The sequence below is a fragment of the Ursus americanus genome, chromosome 33 (genome assembly GCF_024610735.1).
Source record: "Ursus americanus isolate L20-20 chromosome 33, mUrsAme1.1.p, whole genome shotgun sequence".
In the NCBI taxonomy this organism is placed as follows: Eukaryota; Metazoa; Chordata; class Mammalia; order Carnivora; family Ursidae; genus Ursus; species Ursus americanus.
The window spans coordinates 26,402,812-26,417,332 of NC_142159.1; the positions used below are offsets into that span (position 1 = coordinate 26,402,812).

At 62.6% G+C, this 14,521-nt stretch overlaps 2 protein-coding genes across 5 annotated transcripts in view; one reads left to right on the plus strand and one right to left on the minus strand.

The window, feature by feature from the left end:
* Positions 1-465: 465 nt before the first annotated feature.
* Positions 466-5,183, plus strand: TNFRSF25 (TNF receptor superfamily member 25). The gene is made up of 10 exons (XM_087858721.1): positions 466-512; positions 1,216-1,406; positions 1,586-1,720; positions 2,086-2,253; positions 2,341-2,419; positions 3,150-3,205; positions 3,306-3,413; positions 3,603-3,637; positions 4,078-4,258; positions 4,493-5,183. Exons 1-10 carry the CDS (start codon positions 466-468, stop codon positions 4,834-4,836), a joined length of 1,344 nt encoding a protein of 447 aa, XP_087714847.1. The 3' UTR covers positions 4,837-5,183.
* Positions 5,184-5,305: 122 nt separating this feature from the next.
* Positions 5,306-14,521, minus strand: part of ESPN (espin) — a 30,594-nt gene continuing 21,378 nt past the window's right edge. For 2 of the 4 annotated variants that reach the window (XM_045803547.2, XM_045803545.2), the window contains 5 exons: positions 12,257-12,402; positions 11,910-12,173; positions 7,416-7,495; positions 7,306-7,317; positions 5,306-6,222 (listed from right to left, as the gene is read on the minus strand). In XM_045803547.2, coding sequence (XP_045659503.2) covers positions 6,075-6,222; positions 7,306-7,317; positions 7,416-7,495; positions 11,910-12,173; positions 12,257-12,402 — 650 coding nt within the window. In that variant the 3' untranslated portion in view covers positions 5,306-6,074. Of the gene's footprint in view, positions 6,223-7,305; positions 7,318-7,415; positions 7,496-8,008; positions 10,246-11,909; positions 12,174-12,256; positions 12,403-12,622; positions 12,781-13,525; positions 13,553-14,521 lie in introns of those variants that run through there. The other 2 variants (XM_045803546.2, XM_045803548.2) reach the window with 2 other exon arrangements.

Here is a 14,521-nt window from a genome sequence, read left to right on the forward strand (position 1 = left end):
AGGTGCCTCTGGCTCCTGTACCCCTCCCTATGTGGCAGAGCACCATGGGAGGAGACCGTGGAAGAGCATTAGTGAATTAACAGGGCAGAGGTGACCAGACCAGCACCCCAAGATCACCCCCACCCCCTGCCTCAGCCCCGAGGTCCACCCTAGAGCCCCGCATGAAGTGCTCCCACCCACAAGGTGTCTCAGAGGGCCCCGCCCTGGGTGGCCCCCATAAGCTTATGCCAGGGTGGGTGATGTGTCTCAGGCACTACTGAGAATGCCCCCCAGGACCCCCCTCCAGGGGAGGAGCCACTGTACCCACACCCAGGCAGTATCTGGGGAGGCTGGGTCTCCCTCTTGCGTAGTTCTGCCCCAACCCCTCATGGCTGAGGGAGGGCTCTGAGGCCCAAGGGAGGCAAGTCACTTCACCTGGAAGTGGCAGTCTCAGGGTGAGGCTAGAACCCAGGCGTGGGGACCTGGATGCGGCCCTGTCCCATGTACACCTTACTGCCCCCGGGCTGCCCCAGGTGAGCGCAGGTGCACAGGGGCAGGCTGCGTGGGCTGGGGGCCCCGCCCCGACCCCCTCCCCTGAGGCGGGCTCCTCTGGGCGGCTTGGGCAGAGCAGGCAGGCAGAGCGGGCAGAGCGGGGAAGCCCCCGGGCTGGCGCACGCCTGTCGCCTGCCGTCGGAGGGCCCAGCAAGGCGCCAAGAGCCATGGAGTTGCGGCTGGGGGGCTACACGGCCGCGGTGGCTGCGGTGAGTGGGAGCCCGGCAGAGGGGGGTGGACAGCCTGGAGCCTGACCTCAGGCCCGGGTCTCCGCGCTGTGAATGAAGGGGCCCAACTTCCTTGGGAAGTGTGGCAGCCCCACCCCCCCTTTCAACTTAGAGACTCAGCTAGTTAGAGGCTCAGCCGGGCGGGGCCCTTCCGCTGAGAGGAAACCCCCGCCCAGGGGCTAGAGGGGTCTAGGGGCCCCAGGCAGGGAGAGATCTGGGTCCCCCCGACCTCACAGAAAGCATGAGAGGGGATGGGGCTGCCCGAGTCTGTGCCGCCACCCTGGCAGAGGGGAAATGTGCGAGAGGAGCTGGCCGCAGCCCTGGGCTCTGCTTCTCGCAAGCCTGGCCTGTGCTCCGTGGGAGGGCAGCTCCGCTTATCCCACATCCATGGGCACCTCTGCTTCTCAAGAACCGGAGAAGTGGGCTGCTCTGAGAGCAAGTGTGGGGGCCGCTGAAGTGGGGCAGACGGGGCAGGGAGGGGCCCTGCGCCGACAGCCCTGCTGGAGCCCATAGTGCCCGTCCTCCAGGTCCTGCTCCTTGTGCTGCCGGGTGCCCAGGGCCAGCACAGCACGCCCGCTCCTAAGTGTGACTGTGCCTACAATTTCCAGAAGAGGAACGGTCCGTTCTGTTGCAAGGGCTGTCCAGCAGGTGAGCCACCGAAGGGGTGGGAGAGGTGGGGGGGAAGTGAGGGCACAGAGATGGGGGTCAGGTGGGGTCAGGAGACAGGAGAAGCTGGGGTGGGGGAAATAGGGAGCCAGAGATAGGAAGGAAGAGAGGGGGAAGTGGGAACCCCTTTGGACTGTCTGACCCAGGTCTGGTTTCCACAGGGCACTACCTGAAGGCCCCCTGCCCAAAGCCTTGTGGTACTGTCACCTGCCTTCCGTGCCCCCGGGGCACCTTCCTGGCCAGGGAGAACCACCATGAGACCCGCTGTACCCGCTGCCAGGCCTGTGATGAGGAGGGTGAGGGGCCTAGTACTCACCGGGGGGCTCTTAAGGACAGGCCGTGGCCAGGGTATTTCTGAAGGAGGGGGCTGGCTTGGGTTTAACCTCTGGGTGTGACAGCCCTGTGCCCACCCGTGCCAGGCCCTCCACCCTGATCCTGCCCAAAGATGCCTTTGCCCCCTCTCTTCCTGATGGCCCTTCTATCTCTGTACATGCCTCAGCCTGTGATCTGTGGCGATCTCCATGCTTCTCTCCCTTTGGAGGTAGCACTGTCTCTGGCCTGTCCCCATCTCCATTTTCCAGGGGATCTACCCCCAGTCCCCATGGGGGCCTCTGGCCCTGATGGCCTCTATTCTACCCATCTCCCTGAACACTCTGGCCAGTCTCCCAGGTGGCCCTGACGAACTGCTCAACGGTGGCGGACACCCACTGTGGCTGTGAGCCAGGCTGGTTCGCTGAGTGCTTGGTCAAGCCCTGCAAGGTCGGCTCGCCCTTCCGCTGCAATCCATGTTCAGACTGCAGGGCCCTGCACCGCCACACACGTGCGCCTTGTGAGTACCCCCATTCTGGGCTACCTCCCCCCGCTCCCTAACTCCCCCTCTCCCTTCCTGACCCACAAGCCATCTCCCGGACTGCAGGTTCTGCCAGAGATACCGACTGTGGGACCTGCCTACCCAGCTTCTATGAATATGGCAACAGCTGCGTGCCCTGCCCCACGTAACTTCCTGGCTACCCTGGGACACGGAAAGGGAGGCTGGGAGCCGACTGGGAATCTCAGGGAAGGGGGAGGGAGCTTGGTCCTTGGATGCTAGAGGGAAATCTGCATTCGCCTTAGGACAGATAAACGGGGCATATCTTCACTTTCTGTCAGGCTTTCCTGTAGTAATCTTTCCAGCTGTACGTTAAAGAAGCATAGGACTTGTCAATTTATAGAGAGTCCTGTTGATACACTTTCAAAACTTGGGCTGAGATTCAAGATCTGCCACTTGTTATCTGGGAGATCTTGGGCAAGTTACTTTGCCTCTCTGATCTGTGGCTTCCCCACGTGAACATGGCAATGTTAGTAGGTTCTCCCAGGGGCTAAGAGTAAGGGGTAGAGCACTTTATCGATTCGTCTGCTCAGCCAGGTGTGTAGTAAGCATCTACCATTTTCCAGACATGTTCTAGGTGCTGGGGATACAACAGGGAACAGAGTAGGCAAATCCCAGTCCTCACGGGGCTGACATTCTAGTGACCCTCAATCTTGTCTACAAGAAGCTCCATAAATGGCTGTCGCTATTGTTCCTGGGGACACAAGTGAAATCTCAGCAGTACTTTGGGAACATTCCTGGGTAGTGTGGCTTTCAGGGAAGAGGCCGGGGACGGAAGGGCCTCCAGGGTGGAGAAGATGGGTAGCCCCTCTTGGTGTGTTCTCCCTCACCTCCCACCCCATCCCCTCTCCTTTCAGGAGCACCCTTGGGAGCTGTCCTGAGCCCTGTGTGACGATCTGTGGCTGGAGGCAGAGTAGGTGGTGTTCTGGGAATTTGAGCAGGATTGCTGGGACAGGCCAAGGGGAGACCAGGGCGGGGGGCTACAACCCACCACTCACCAGCTGTTCGCTCAGTGTTCTGGGTCCAGGTGCTCCTGGCTGGCCTGGTGGTCCCACTCCTGCTTGGTGCTCTTCTGACCTACACTTACCACCGTTGCCAGCCTTGCAAGCCCACGGTTGCTAGTAAGTACAGGTGCGCGTGTACACGTTTCTAGGGGCACGAGGTCAGCAGGGGTAGTCCAGAGCCCACTAACCCCTGATGCAGAGTGTTGGGGGCAGGGGTGACACAGGGGAACGCAAGAGGAGGTGGACCAGTGGCCAGGTCTAGGATCTTGCCTGTCTGCTGATGAGATGCTCTTTGTCTCCCGGCAGATGAAGCTGTGACAGATGCCCTGGCTCCCCTACAGGTAAGCGTATAAGTAATACTCTGGGAAGAGAGTGAGCGAGCACCCAGGCCTCAGCGTTCTGGAGCTGACAGGTTGGGCCTCATGATAACTCGCGATCCCCAGGGTGTGGCACAGGGTGCTGGCACAGAGTAGACTGAATGAACACCTGTGTATTCACCGAGTTCTGAGTGGCTAAGAACAGCACAGCACCTGTCCCTAAGTGGCTCTCAAGCTGCTGGGGTCCAGACAGGTTCAGTGGGATGAGTGCCGCCATGGCCAGGCTGCCCACAGGGTTGGGGGAACAGGGTGGGGAGGGCAGGGTATTCCAGGCAGAGGAGATAGTTCTGGGCCACTGCAGAAGGCAGCCTTGGAGAATGTTTGCTGACTGAGCCGCACTTGTCCCCAGACAAGACACCTTACTAGGCAAGCTGGGCTGACCTGGGGCTTCTCTTGGCTTCCAGGCCACCTACCTCTCACCCAGGGACAGTACCCACACCCTTCTAACGCCACTCAGCAGTAGTGAGAAGGTCCACACCGTCCAGTTGGTAGGCAACGGCTGGACCCCCAGCTCCCCCCAGACCCAGGAGGCGCCCTGCCCGGAGGTGACATGGTCCTGGGACCAGCTGCGCAGCAGAGCTCTTGGTAAGAGACCTCACTGTCCTGAGGCCTAGACCCCATTCTCCTGAGTCCGAGACGAGTACCAGTTTCCTGAGGCACCACCTGCCCACTGCCCATCCCGAGCTGATCAGGTGGACCTCCCTGGCCGGCCCTGCCCGGGGTTCCCGCAGGCGCCCGCGCTCCCCCAGCCCCCCACCGCGTCCGCGCCCCTGGGCCGCAGTTCGCACTCTCCACTTGCCCTCTCTGGCCCGCCTTCAGACCCGCCGCCGCCGCCGCCTCCGCCCACGCCTTCGCCAGCGACCCCTGCAGGCTCGGCGGCCGCGGCCGCCACGCTCCAGCCCGGCCCGCAGCTCTACGACGTGATGGACGCGGTGCCGGCGCGCCGCTGGAAGGAGTTCGTGCGCACCCTGGGGCTGCGCGAGGCGGAGATCGAGGCCGTGGAGGTGGAGGTGGGCCGTTTCCGCGACCAGCAGTACGAGATGCTCAAGCGCTGGCGCCAGCAGCAGCCCGCGGGCCTGGGCGCCGTCTATGCGGCGCTGGAGCGCATGGGGCTGGACGGCTGCGCCGAGGATCTGCGCAGCCGCCTCCAGCGCGGCCCGTGACGCAGGGGCCCACCCGCCACCCCCGGGCCCCCCAGAAGCCCTAAGTACGTTTACTTATGCGTGTAGACATCTTATGTCATTTATAAGCTCCTGGCAGGGCCCTGCGTAGCAGCGCTAGCCGCCCTCCCCGCTGCGCGCCCCGGGCTTCTGGTTGAGGCGAAGCAGCACGGACGGATGTCGGGAGGGGGCAGGAGACGGCTCAGCAGTTTCTGGGCCGGAGCTCGGTGAGGCCTTGGTATTAAATCTGTGAAGAAAAGCTACTGTTTGGTGTTTCCGCGGGGCTGTGGCATTCAGTGGCCCGGGCTTGGTTTCCTGGGGGCGTCGAAAGGGGGCCGGAAGTCTTGTCACCCCAGGGTCGGGGACCCACGGCGGAGGCCAGGGTAGCCCCTGGCTCCCAGGCTGCCCCTCCCGCTCGGCCGTGCCCCAGTTACCCCGAAAGGGAGAGGAAGTCGTGGCGACGGCGCGAGAGTGTGAACGTCAGCCGCGGCGGCCGAGAGAGCTTTAATGGGGTGCGGGATGGCGGGGACGGGGAGGAAGCAGGTGGAGACACAAGTGCAGGGCCCCCCGCCCCCCACTCTCTCCACCGGCGCCGCGGAAGGGTCCGGGGAGCGTGGGGCCTGGGTGGGCAGACTTCACGGAGGTGGGGGGGGGGGCAAAGGATGGGCCCCCGGAGCGGCAGCTCCGTCCCGACGGGCAGGTTGCTGTTTTCACTGCTTCTGGTAAACAAATGACTGAGAGGAAGCCCTCGGCGGGGATGGGAAATGCGGCCCGGGCGGGCTGGGCGCAGATCTGGGTCAGGACGGGAGGAAAACCCCTTCCCCGAGCGCGGGGCCTGCCTCCGCCCAGGATGCGCCAGCCCCGCGGGTTCCGGGGTGCGGGGGAGGGGGCTGCAGCCGGTCGCGCGCCCCGCAGGGAAACAAAGTTGCCACCCACGGGGGCCGGGGGAGCTCTGGGCTACCTTCAACGAACATGCAAATATATGTAAATAGGCATGCAAATAAGCAGCATCTTTTTGCGTCAACAGCTTGCTTGGGCACTTTTTCTGGGCGACTGCGGCGGCGGGCGCGCTCCAGCGTCGCCCCGGGCTGGGGATGCGGGGGCCGGAGCGGGGTCAGGGAAGGGTTCCAGCGCGGGAGGGGAAGGCAGCTCGGCTCCCAGTCCTTCCACCCGGGCCGGGCAGGCCGGGGCGGAGGCTGGGGCCCGTCGAGCTCACGAGGCTGAGAGTAGGAGAGCGGCGTCTAGTACTTAGCGATGTCCCCCTTCTTCAGGATGATCTGTCGCTGCCAGGGCGCCAGCTTGGTCTCGTCGTAGCCCAGCGTCCGCAGCTTCTCCGACTGCTCTTTCTCACGCTGCATCTCCTCCTGCTTCTGTCGCTCCTCTTCTTTCCTAGGCATGATGTAGGGGCGGAACCGCGGGCAAAAGTGAGGGTGGGCCAGGCACCGGGAGGGCTCACGGGTGGCAAGTAATGCGTTACGGAGGGCAGGGGCTGGGTTGCTGAGGACAGAGGGGTAATTATTGGTGGCCAGGGCAATGAGTTCCAGGACAGAAGGGCTAGGGCACTGGGGATGGGTCAGGAGGCACAAGAGCAGGGTTGGGGACAGAGGGGCTTGGTTGAGGGCAGACTGAAGTCACTGGGGCACACACAGAAGCTGGGTGAGAGAGGCTGTGGCTGAATTATTGCTGGCTGGGATATTACTGGAAACAGTGGTGCTGGGTCAGGGGTGTGGCACAGGGTGAGGAGGGGGTGAGTTCTGGGGTACTGGGGTTGGGCTGCTGGAGAGCAGAGGGGCCACGTTACTGAGAGGCAGTGGTGGGTAATCAGGGACAGTTACTATAAAATAGGGACTAGATCTGCACTGCTGACAAGGTAGCCACTAAGTACAAGTGGCCATTGAGCATGTGCAATGTCAGAATGAGCTGCAGTGTGGGTGTACAATGCACATGGCATCTCAAAGTCTTTGTTTAAAAGAAATGTAAAAGATCTCAGTAACTTCTATACTGATTATGTATTGAAATAATATTTTGATATATTGGGTTAAATAAAATATACATGTTAAGTTCACCTATATCTTTTTATTTTTTCAAGGTGGCTACTAGAGAATTTAACATTACATAGTGGCTCACGTTATACTTCTGTCAGCACTCGGCTAGATTACTGGGGCAGAAACTATGTTTGAGGGACAGAGATCAAGGTTATTGACACTGAGGTTGGGTTAGCTGAAGGCCAGGTTAATGGGAGACGGGGCCTGGGTAATTGGGGACAAGGCTGTTAGGGCATAAGATGTAGACTTTGGGGCAGGGGCTCAGTTACTGGGAGACAGGAGCCTGGTGGCATCATTGGGAGCAGAGAGGTTGTGCTACAGACCAGAGTGACAAGGAGATGTGCTCAAGATGGGGCTGGACGAAGGGGCAAAAGCACAGTGCCCAGCATGGGGAGGGGTAGCAGGTCAGGCCCAGTCCCACACTCACCGCTTCTGCTCCCTAGAAGAAAAAAGAAACAGCATTATTTGGTGCCAACTTGCCAGGGACATGATCAAGATATCCTACCAGGCCTTGAAGCTTCCGGTTCCCCAGCTCACCTCTCCTCTTCTAGCTTCTTCCGCAGGAGGTCTCGCCTCCAGGCAGGCATGCTGGCCAGCCGGGCCTCCTCCTCTTCCTCCTGAAACACAAGCACAGAGCTTTAGGACCAGCGTGGGTGAGGAAGTAGGGAGTCAGAGGGGGTGCAGCCCAACCCTGGGGGACCTACACCAGTGAGGGACAATGGGATACAGAGGTCCTTCTACAGGGCAAATCGATGAAAGTGCCTGGCCACAGTCCCCTTAAAGGGAACCTCCCAGGCTCTGCCCCCTTGTAACTCAGGCCCCCTGTGCCCTAGAGGTGGCACCAAAGAGGTCAGAGCCAAGGTGTAGGAGAGGAGCCGAGAATGAGCTTCCCCACTGGGGCAGGCTGACAGATGGCCCCAGGCCCCAGACCCAGACTCTCCGGGCAGACCCTACTTGCCCCCCCCCCCCCCCGCGATCCAGCCATCTCAGAGAGGCTCAAGCTGGCCTCCACTGTGAAGAACCTTCTGGCCCATGTGTGTCCTGTTCCCAAGTGGAGTAGACACTACGTCTACGCCTGTGTGGCTGCACTGACTTGGCAGGAGTGGGGGCGGGCATCCAACACAGGCGGCTTACGGCAAAGAGTTTTATTACTTGGATGTTTACAGAAGAGAACACATCACACGGAACACTACACACGTGGCTTCCTTGACCTCAAAGAAGTAGCTGTGAAGTCCAGTGAAAAACCAAAGAGAGGAGAGCCACACTGCCCCAACGGGGACCCATGGTCCCTCAAAGCAGCTGCTGCTTCTGCCTGGCTCCAACATGGAGCAGGCAAGATTGTAGGGCCAGAGGGGAACACCTGGTTTGCCCTGTGCCCTGCCCTGCCCATTCTGGCCACTGCCCCACATCTGGCCATGATGGGGCTTCAAAGGCTGCAGCAGCCTGGTCCTCCTGGGTACTCTGAGTTCTCCGAGGCCACTCTGCTGGCTTCTGGGTTCTTCCTGCAGGCTTCTGGCCTGCAGAGGGCATCAGACAGGCATCTAGGCCCCGGTTAACATGCTTGAGGTGAAATTCCAAATTCTGCTCAGATGTCAAAGAGCTCTGCCTCCTTCTCCTTCCAGAAGGAGAAGCTGCGGTCAATGTAGCGACAGATGTCCTCGTTGCTGAACTCGCCCATCTCAGACACCAACTCCAGGGGATCTTCAGCAGGGGCTTCCGCTGAACTAGGAGGGTCCCATGTCGGGGGAGGCGCCGCCGGCGGAGGTGGGGTGGGGGGCTGCGGTGCAGGAGCTGGCGCCTCGGGCTGCCCCTCTGGGCAGTCCACCGTCTGAGCCGAAGCGACCTTTCTTGCTGGCTCCCTCTCCTCCTCCTCATCTCTTTTCTCCTCCTCTTGCTCCTTCTCGGCCTCTTCTTCCCGGGATGGCTCGGCCTCCGGGCTGTCTCCGAAGAACTGGCGCCTGAGGTCCTCAAAGCCGTCGCTCCAGCTGCGCCGGCCGGCCTCCACCTCTTCCAGCACCACGCGATGGAAGAGGCGGATGAGCTCCCACGGGTGGCTGCCCAGCCGGTCGAACATCTCGTAGCACAGCAGGTGGCGGAACTTACGCTCCTCACGGCTCAGGCCCATCTCGAGCAGCTGGAAGTAGCCGAGCATGAAGAGGTCGAGCGTGAGGCTGTCGTAGCGCCGGGGCGCGCCACCGTCGAAGGGCGGCAGGAAGTGCTCTGGCCAGTACAGGCCGTGCGCCAGGCCCGAGCCGCACGGCGGGCGTGCGGGCACCTGCCGCAGCAGGCTCCGCCAGTGGCCCAGCAGCTTGCCCACCACCTGCCGCTGCCTCAGCAGGCGCAACAGCCGCCCGTCGGGGCCGTCGCCGGCCGGCGGCTGGGGTGCGTCGGCGGCTTCAAGGACCGGGTCCGCGCCGGCGGCCACCACGCGGGGCAGCAGTCTGCGTAGGCGCGCCTGGGCTTGGCGCCCGGGGCCGCGGAACGTCCACTTGCGCCAGTGTTCCAGGAAGAGGTAGACGATGCGCTCCTTGCGCATATCTATGTAGTCCTGGACACAGCGCAGCTCGGTGGAGAGCGGCGGCCGCCGCGCCAGCTGCTCGGGCTCCGGCAGCGCCGCCTGGTGGCCGGGAGCATCAGGCGGGCCCGGGGCGCCCGGGGAGTCCCCGGCGGCCCGCAAGCCGTTGGCGGCGGGGGCGCTGGACTCCCCGGTGCCGGCCGCCACGTAGTCCTCCTCGAGGATGGGCTCTCGGCCGGAGGCGCCCGCGGGAAGCGAGAACTTGCGGCATGAGTCGTGCGCGGGCGCCGAGCCCTGGGCGCGCAGCTCGTAGACGGCGCGGAGGTGCTGCACCGAGACGCCGCACTCGAGGATCTCGCGCGCCACGGCCTCGCGGCACCAGCTCAGCGAGTGCGAGCGGCCCAGGCAGAGCGGGCCCGGCCTCCAAGGCGCGTCGGGCAGCGGTGCCAGCGGCTGGCCCGTGTCGGCGGCCAGCAGCTCGGCCAGGTGCGCGGGCCGGCCGCCCAGCGCAGCCAGTAGCGTGGCCATGCTCTTGAGCAGCGTGGAGATCTTGCTGCACCAGGCAGGCAGGCTGGCGGCGCGGCCGTGCATGCGGCGCGGATCGACGGTGAAGCGCGGCGCCGAAAGGGCGGCCGAGATCGGCAGCAGCTGCTCCAGCTCCAGCTCCAGCTGCTCCAGGCGCGCCTCCAGCTTCTGCGCCTTGTGCAACACCTGCAGGTTCTCGATTTGCTGCTCGATGCGGAGAATGTCGGCTTCGGTCATGAGCTCGCCGAAGGGCCCGAGGATGGCGTTGTGCGCGCTGGAGTACCTCCAGCCCTCGCGGGGGTAGCAGCACGAGCTGGCGGCCATCAGCTAAGGCGGGGAAGACAAGAGAGGGGAGGGAGGCGCGTCTCCCTCTGGCCCGGTTCCCGCAGAGGCCGCCGGGGGCGCCATTTGCATGTCCCGGGTGGTGTAATGGCTCCGCGGGGCTGTGTTGGCGGGGATGGGCCAAGCCCGGCCGGCAGGTGATTGCACTGGGGCGAGGCTTCGGCCCAGGCCGCTACTCCGGGCGCTGGGCAGTGTCCTCTTTGGTCGCTGGCGGGGTCGTTGGGCGCTGTTGCAGCGGCAGGGCGGGCAGATGGAGTCTCCAAACCTGGCTAGGTTGCTCATTACACCACCGAAGGAACATGCAAAAGGCGTTGAAGCTGAGACGCAAGGCCGCTCTTTCCCACCCCGTCTCAGGTCTGCATGCCCGCGAGGCCTCGCCCAGACCCATGACCCCTTCTCAGCGCCCCCTGCGGCCCAAGCCCTCCCTGTGCACGCAGCCAGTGTCTTACTGCGGAACCGGCCGCCAGGCTACCATTTCGCTCCTAGTCCCAGGACCAGGAATAATAATCTATTTATGGAGCTAGGCCAGGGATTTCCGACAGTTTCGTTCATTCCTCACTTGAGTGCTGGGCTTCTCCAGCCCAGGGGGTTGAGGGGGCTGTCCTCCCAGTTCATCTTGACCCACTACAGTCCGTTCCCCACAGACAAATAGGATGAGGCCACTTCCCCACAAAACCCCTCCCAGGCTCCCGACTGCTGCAGGAGAAAGTCCATTTTCTTCAAGGCCAGGTCTTGGGGATCAGAGCCCCACTGACCTCTCCAGCTCCACCCCTCTCCTAGTACAGTCTTGCAGCCTGCTTGCTCTGTGTCCCACTATTCCCAGTCCACCTCTTGCTCCTCTCCCAAGCCCACCTTGGACATCACTTCCTCCTTCCCTAGCGCCGCCCCCAGCCCAAATAGGATGGTGGGCTAAGGGCTGTCGCAGTCCTCTGCATGCCCCATCACAGTGCTCCTGTATTGTAACAGCCCAGTTGCTGGCCTCCCTGCTCACTCAGGTTCTCGCATTACCTTGTTTCATATTCTTGGGGTGCACTTATGGCTCTACTAAGGTGATATGTTTGTTGGTTGACCCCCTGACATCCCTCCTCCCCTCGCAGCCACCTTGAAAAGGCCCTGATATGTTTATCGTGAATCCCTAGAGGCTACAACAGTACATGTCACATACACAGCACCCAGGAAACACATGTTGAGCGGGTCCATGGCAAACCATCCAGCCAGCCAGTGATGATCAATCATCTGACAGATAAGAAAATATCTTGGGCGAGATGAGGCTCAGTATCCATGGCTGGAAAGTGGCAGTGCAGGGAAAGCGCCCAGGCCAGGCTGACTGCAACCAAAAGCCTGTTGGCTACTCCCAGTGTGCTCCCTGGACCAGTATGGTCAGCCTCACCCAGGAGCTTCCTAGAAGCACATTAGAGTTTGATGAACTTGGCCATCTGGCTGCCTGAGGGGGGGTCAGGGGTCGAGACTGGGGACAGTCCCAGGTCAGGGAGGTCGTCCAACCCAGTCCCCCCCCCCCCCCCCCCGAGGTAATGGGAGTCGCCGGAGGTGGAAGGGACGGGCAGGCTTGGCGGGAGGGGGGAGATGTGATGTGGGGGATGGGCCGAGGGCCCAGGTGCAGACCCTCCGGGAAGCCCCACCCCGCCCACCTTCCGCCTCTGCTCCTCCTCCTCCTGCATCTTCAGCTGCAGTTTCCGCACCATAACCTGCCGCTTCCACTCGGGGATGGGCCGGCCCTGCTCGTCGTGCGTGGGGATGAGCGCCTCCACGTCCAGCTGCACGCCTGGCGCCGGGGTGGCGGGCGGCGCTGGCGCCACGCTGCCGTTGAGCAAAGGCTGGGGCCCCGCGGCCGGCGGGGTGGGGCTCCGGGCCCGTGAAGGCGCAGGCAACGCCTGAGGCAGCGGCGAGTCGGCCTGCCGGGAGAAGCGGCGACACTGAGGGCCTGGCGGGCAGGGGCGAGGGGAACCGGGGCGGGAGTGCCCGGCGGGCCGCCTACCTGGGAGATCGGTTGCCCGCTGCCTGAGAACACCGTGGTCAGCCCCTTGCTCTGCGGCGTAGGCTTCAGACTCTTGCCTGCCTTGATCTCAGCCAGTAGCTCGGCGTTGTCACCCGTCGGGGACATCATATTGAAAGACTTGGTGCCTGCGCGGAGGCAGGAGACAAGGTGCTGGCCGGTGGCGGGGCCTTTGTCCCCGACGCCCCCCATCTGCCCCTCAGCTGCCCCCTCCCCAAGTCAGGAGGGGCCAGGGCTCCAGATGGCAGCTCTCCAGGTCCCAGGTCCCCTGGGCGGCTCTCGCGGACCCCAGAGGGGGTTCCCCAATCGCAGCTCGCCAGGCCCCACCATCCTCCCGGCCCTACTCACGGGGCTTGGGGGCCCCGCCTGAAGGCCCTCGGGAGTACATGCTGGGTCTTGGGCCGGCCCAGGGGACTCCAGCGAATGTCTCCATCCAGGACACTGACTGACCAGCTCCAAGACACTACCTGGGGGCCAGCCACCCGACCTTTGTCCTGGGTTCCCTGGCTCGGCCCTGCCGGGGTGGAGTCTCCCTCCAGCCCTCTCTGCATCAGCAAAGCTCAGTGACCCTTGGACTGAGTCGCCTGGGGCCTCCATGGCTATATGGACTCAGAACCCTGGATGCCAGAACCCAGCCAGTCCCCTACCCACCCCCCATACCCACAGACAGACACACGCGCAGACACACTGATGCAAGCCCGTAGCACACTTATGGCAAAGTGCTGCTCAGCTCTGGGGGACCTAGGAAAGCCGAGCCCTTACTAAGGATGTGGGGTGAAGGCACCCAGGAAGAAGGGCCAGGTGAAAAACATGCAAATTACCAGTGCACAGAGTTTGCATTTTCTGACAAGCCTAGCGGAGGTGACTGGGGTCTGGGAAGGGCTGTCTTTAGAGACTGAGGAGGGGTGAGGGCTGGGTGAGGGCAACAAAACAGGCCAACGGGGGACTTTTAGGTTCCCTGGGGGCTGGGGATCCCTGAGCGAGGAGCAGGAGGGATAAAAGGAAAAGGTGCCAGGGAGGCGCTGGCACCGGACCCATCTATTTAGGCAAAACTGACAGCCCCGGGCCGAATTCGTGGGTGTGTATGCGGGTGGAAGTAGGAAGGTGGCTGTAGTATGGAGGACCCCTGGCCTGCTGGCCCCTGGCCCTGCCCTTTATAAAGTCCAGGTCCTTCGGCCTTGATTTCCCTGAGCGTGCCTTGTTCCCTGCCCCGCACCTCAGCCAGGAGCCAGCACGCACGCAGCTACTCACTCTTCCTGTGCCTCAGGACTCTCACTTCTAGAGAGGAGAGAAGTGACAGCGAAGTTAGGAGGGGGAGGGGGCTGGGGTGAGGCTAGGACAGCGGGGGGGGGGGGGGGGGGACAGCAAGAGAAGGGAGGGCAGCAAGAGAAGGGAGGGCAGGAAGAGGGGAGGGAGATGCACGGGGGGGGGGCATGGTGGTGAAGGAGAGAAGGAATTTTCCACCTCATCTGACCCTGGCTCAGGCTGCTCTGGGGCTCCACAAGGGTGGTCCTCCCAGTTCTGGCCCTTACTGGTCCCTGAGGATTGGGTAGAGCTGCCTCTGGCCCTGCCCCCCCTAACAAGGGCCTCAATCTTGGCATTGGGTTGGAATAGGGCACCCAGCCCAGGTTCTGCTGAGGAGGGGTGTCTGGAGAAGCCCGGAGTCTATTTTTCATCTGTTCCTAGCTTCAGCCTTGCTCCAGACGGAAAAAGCTGACCCCAGAGCTGGGGGCCATGCTGGAAGCTCTGGTGGTGGTGAGCATGCTACCATGGGCTCCAGTCTGCAGGGGCTGAGGCTCCGCAGGTACCCTAGGGAGCCCAGGCTGGTCCTGCTCTGGACCCTATTATACTCTTGCACTCCTAGTTAGGGAGATGAAGCTTTGGTTGGTGTCACGAAACATGGTCCCTGCACTGAGTGGCTGGGCAACCCCCCTCCCCCCAGGCTTGGGTGGGAGTATCAGCACCCAGGCACGAGCTCCTGGGCCTTACAGGAGGCCTGGCATGCAAGTGTCTGACCACATTACGGAAGAGAAGCTCAGGAATCCTGGTCACCAGTCTAGACCTTAAAAAAGATGTGTCCCTGGGGGGGGGGTCATCAGGAGGGAAACGGCAGGGCATCATGGGTCACTGGCCTTGTCCCCATAGCCAGGTCCTAGCTGGCCTGGGGCCTCTGGGGGTATCTGACTGGAAGAGTCCCTGACGCATCTGAGAAGAGCCCAGGCTGTAGCTAGCTTCAAAGAACAAGAG

Coding starts and splice junctions, on each gene's coding strand:
- TNFRSF25 (XM_087858721.1), top strand. CDS start 466: ATGCGGCCCTGTCCCATGTACACCTTACTGCCCCCGGGCTGCCCCAG. Junction 1,407..1,585: donor TTGCAAGGGCTGTCCAGCAG/GTGAGCCACCGA, acceptor TGGTTTCCACAG/GGCACTACCTGAAGGCCCCC. Junction 2,420..3,149: donor AGCTGCGTGCCCTGCCCCAC/GTAACTTCCTGG, acceptor CTCTCCTTTCAG/GAGCACCCTTGGGAGCTGTC.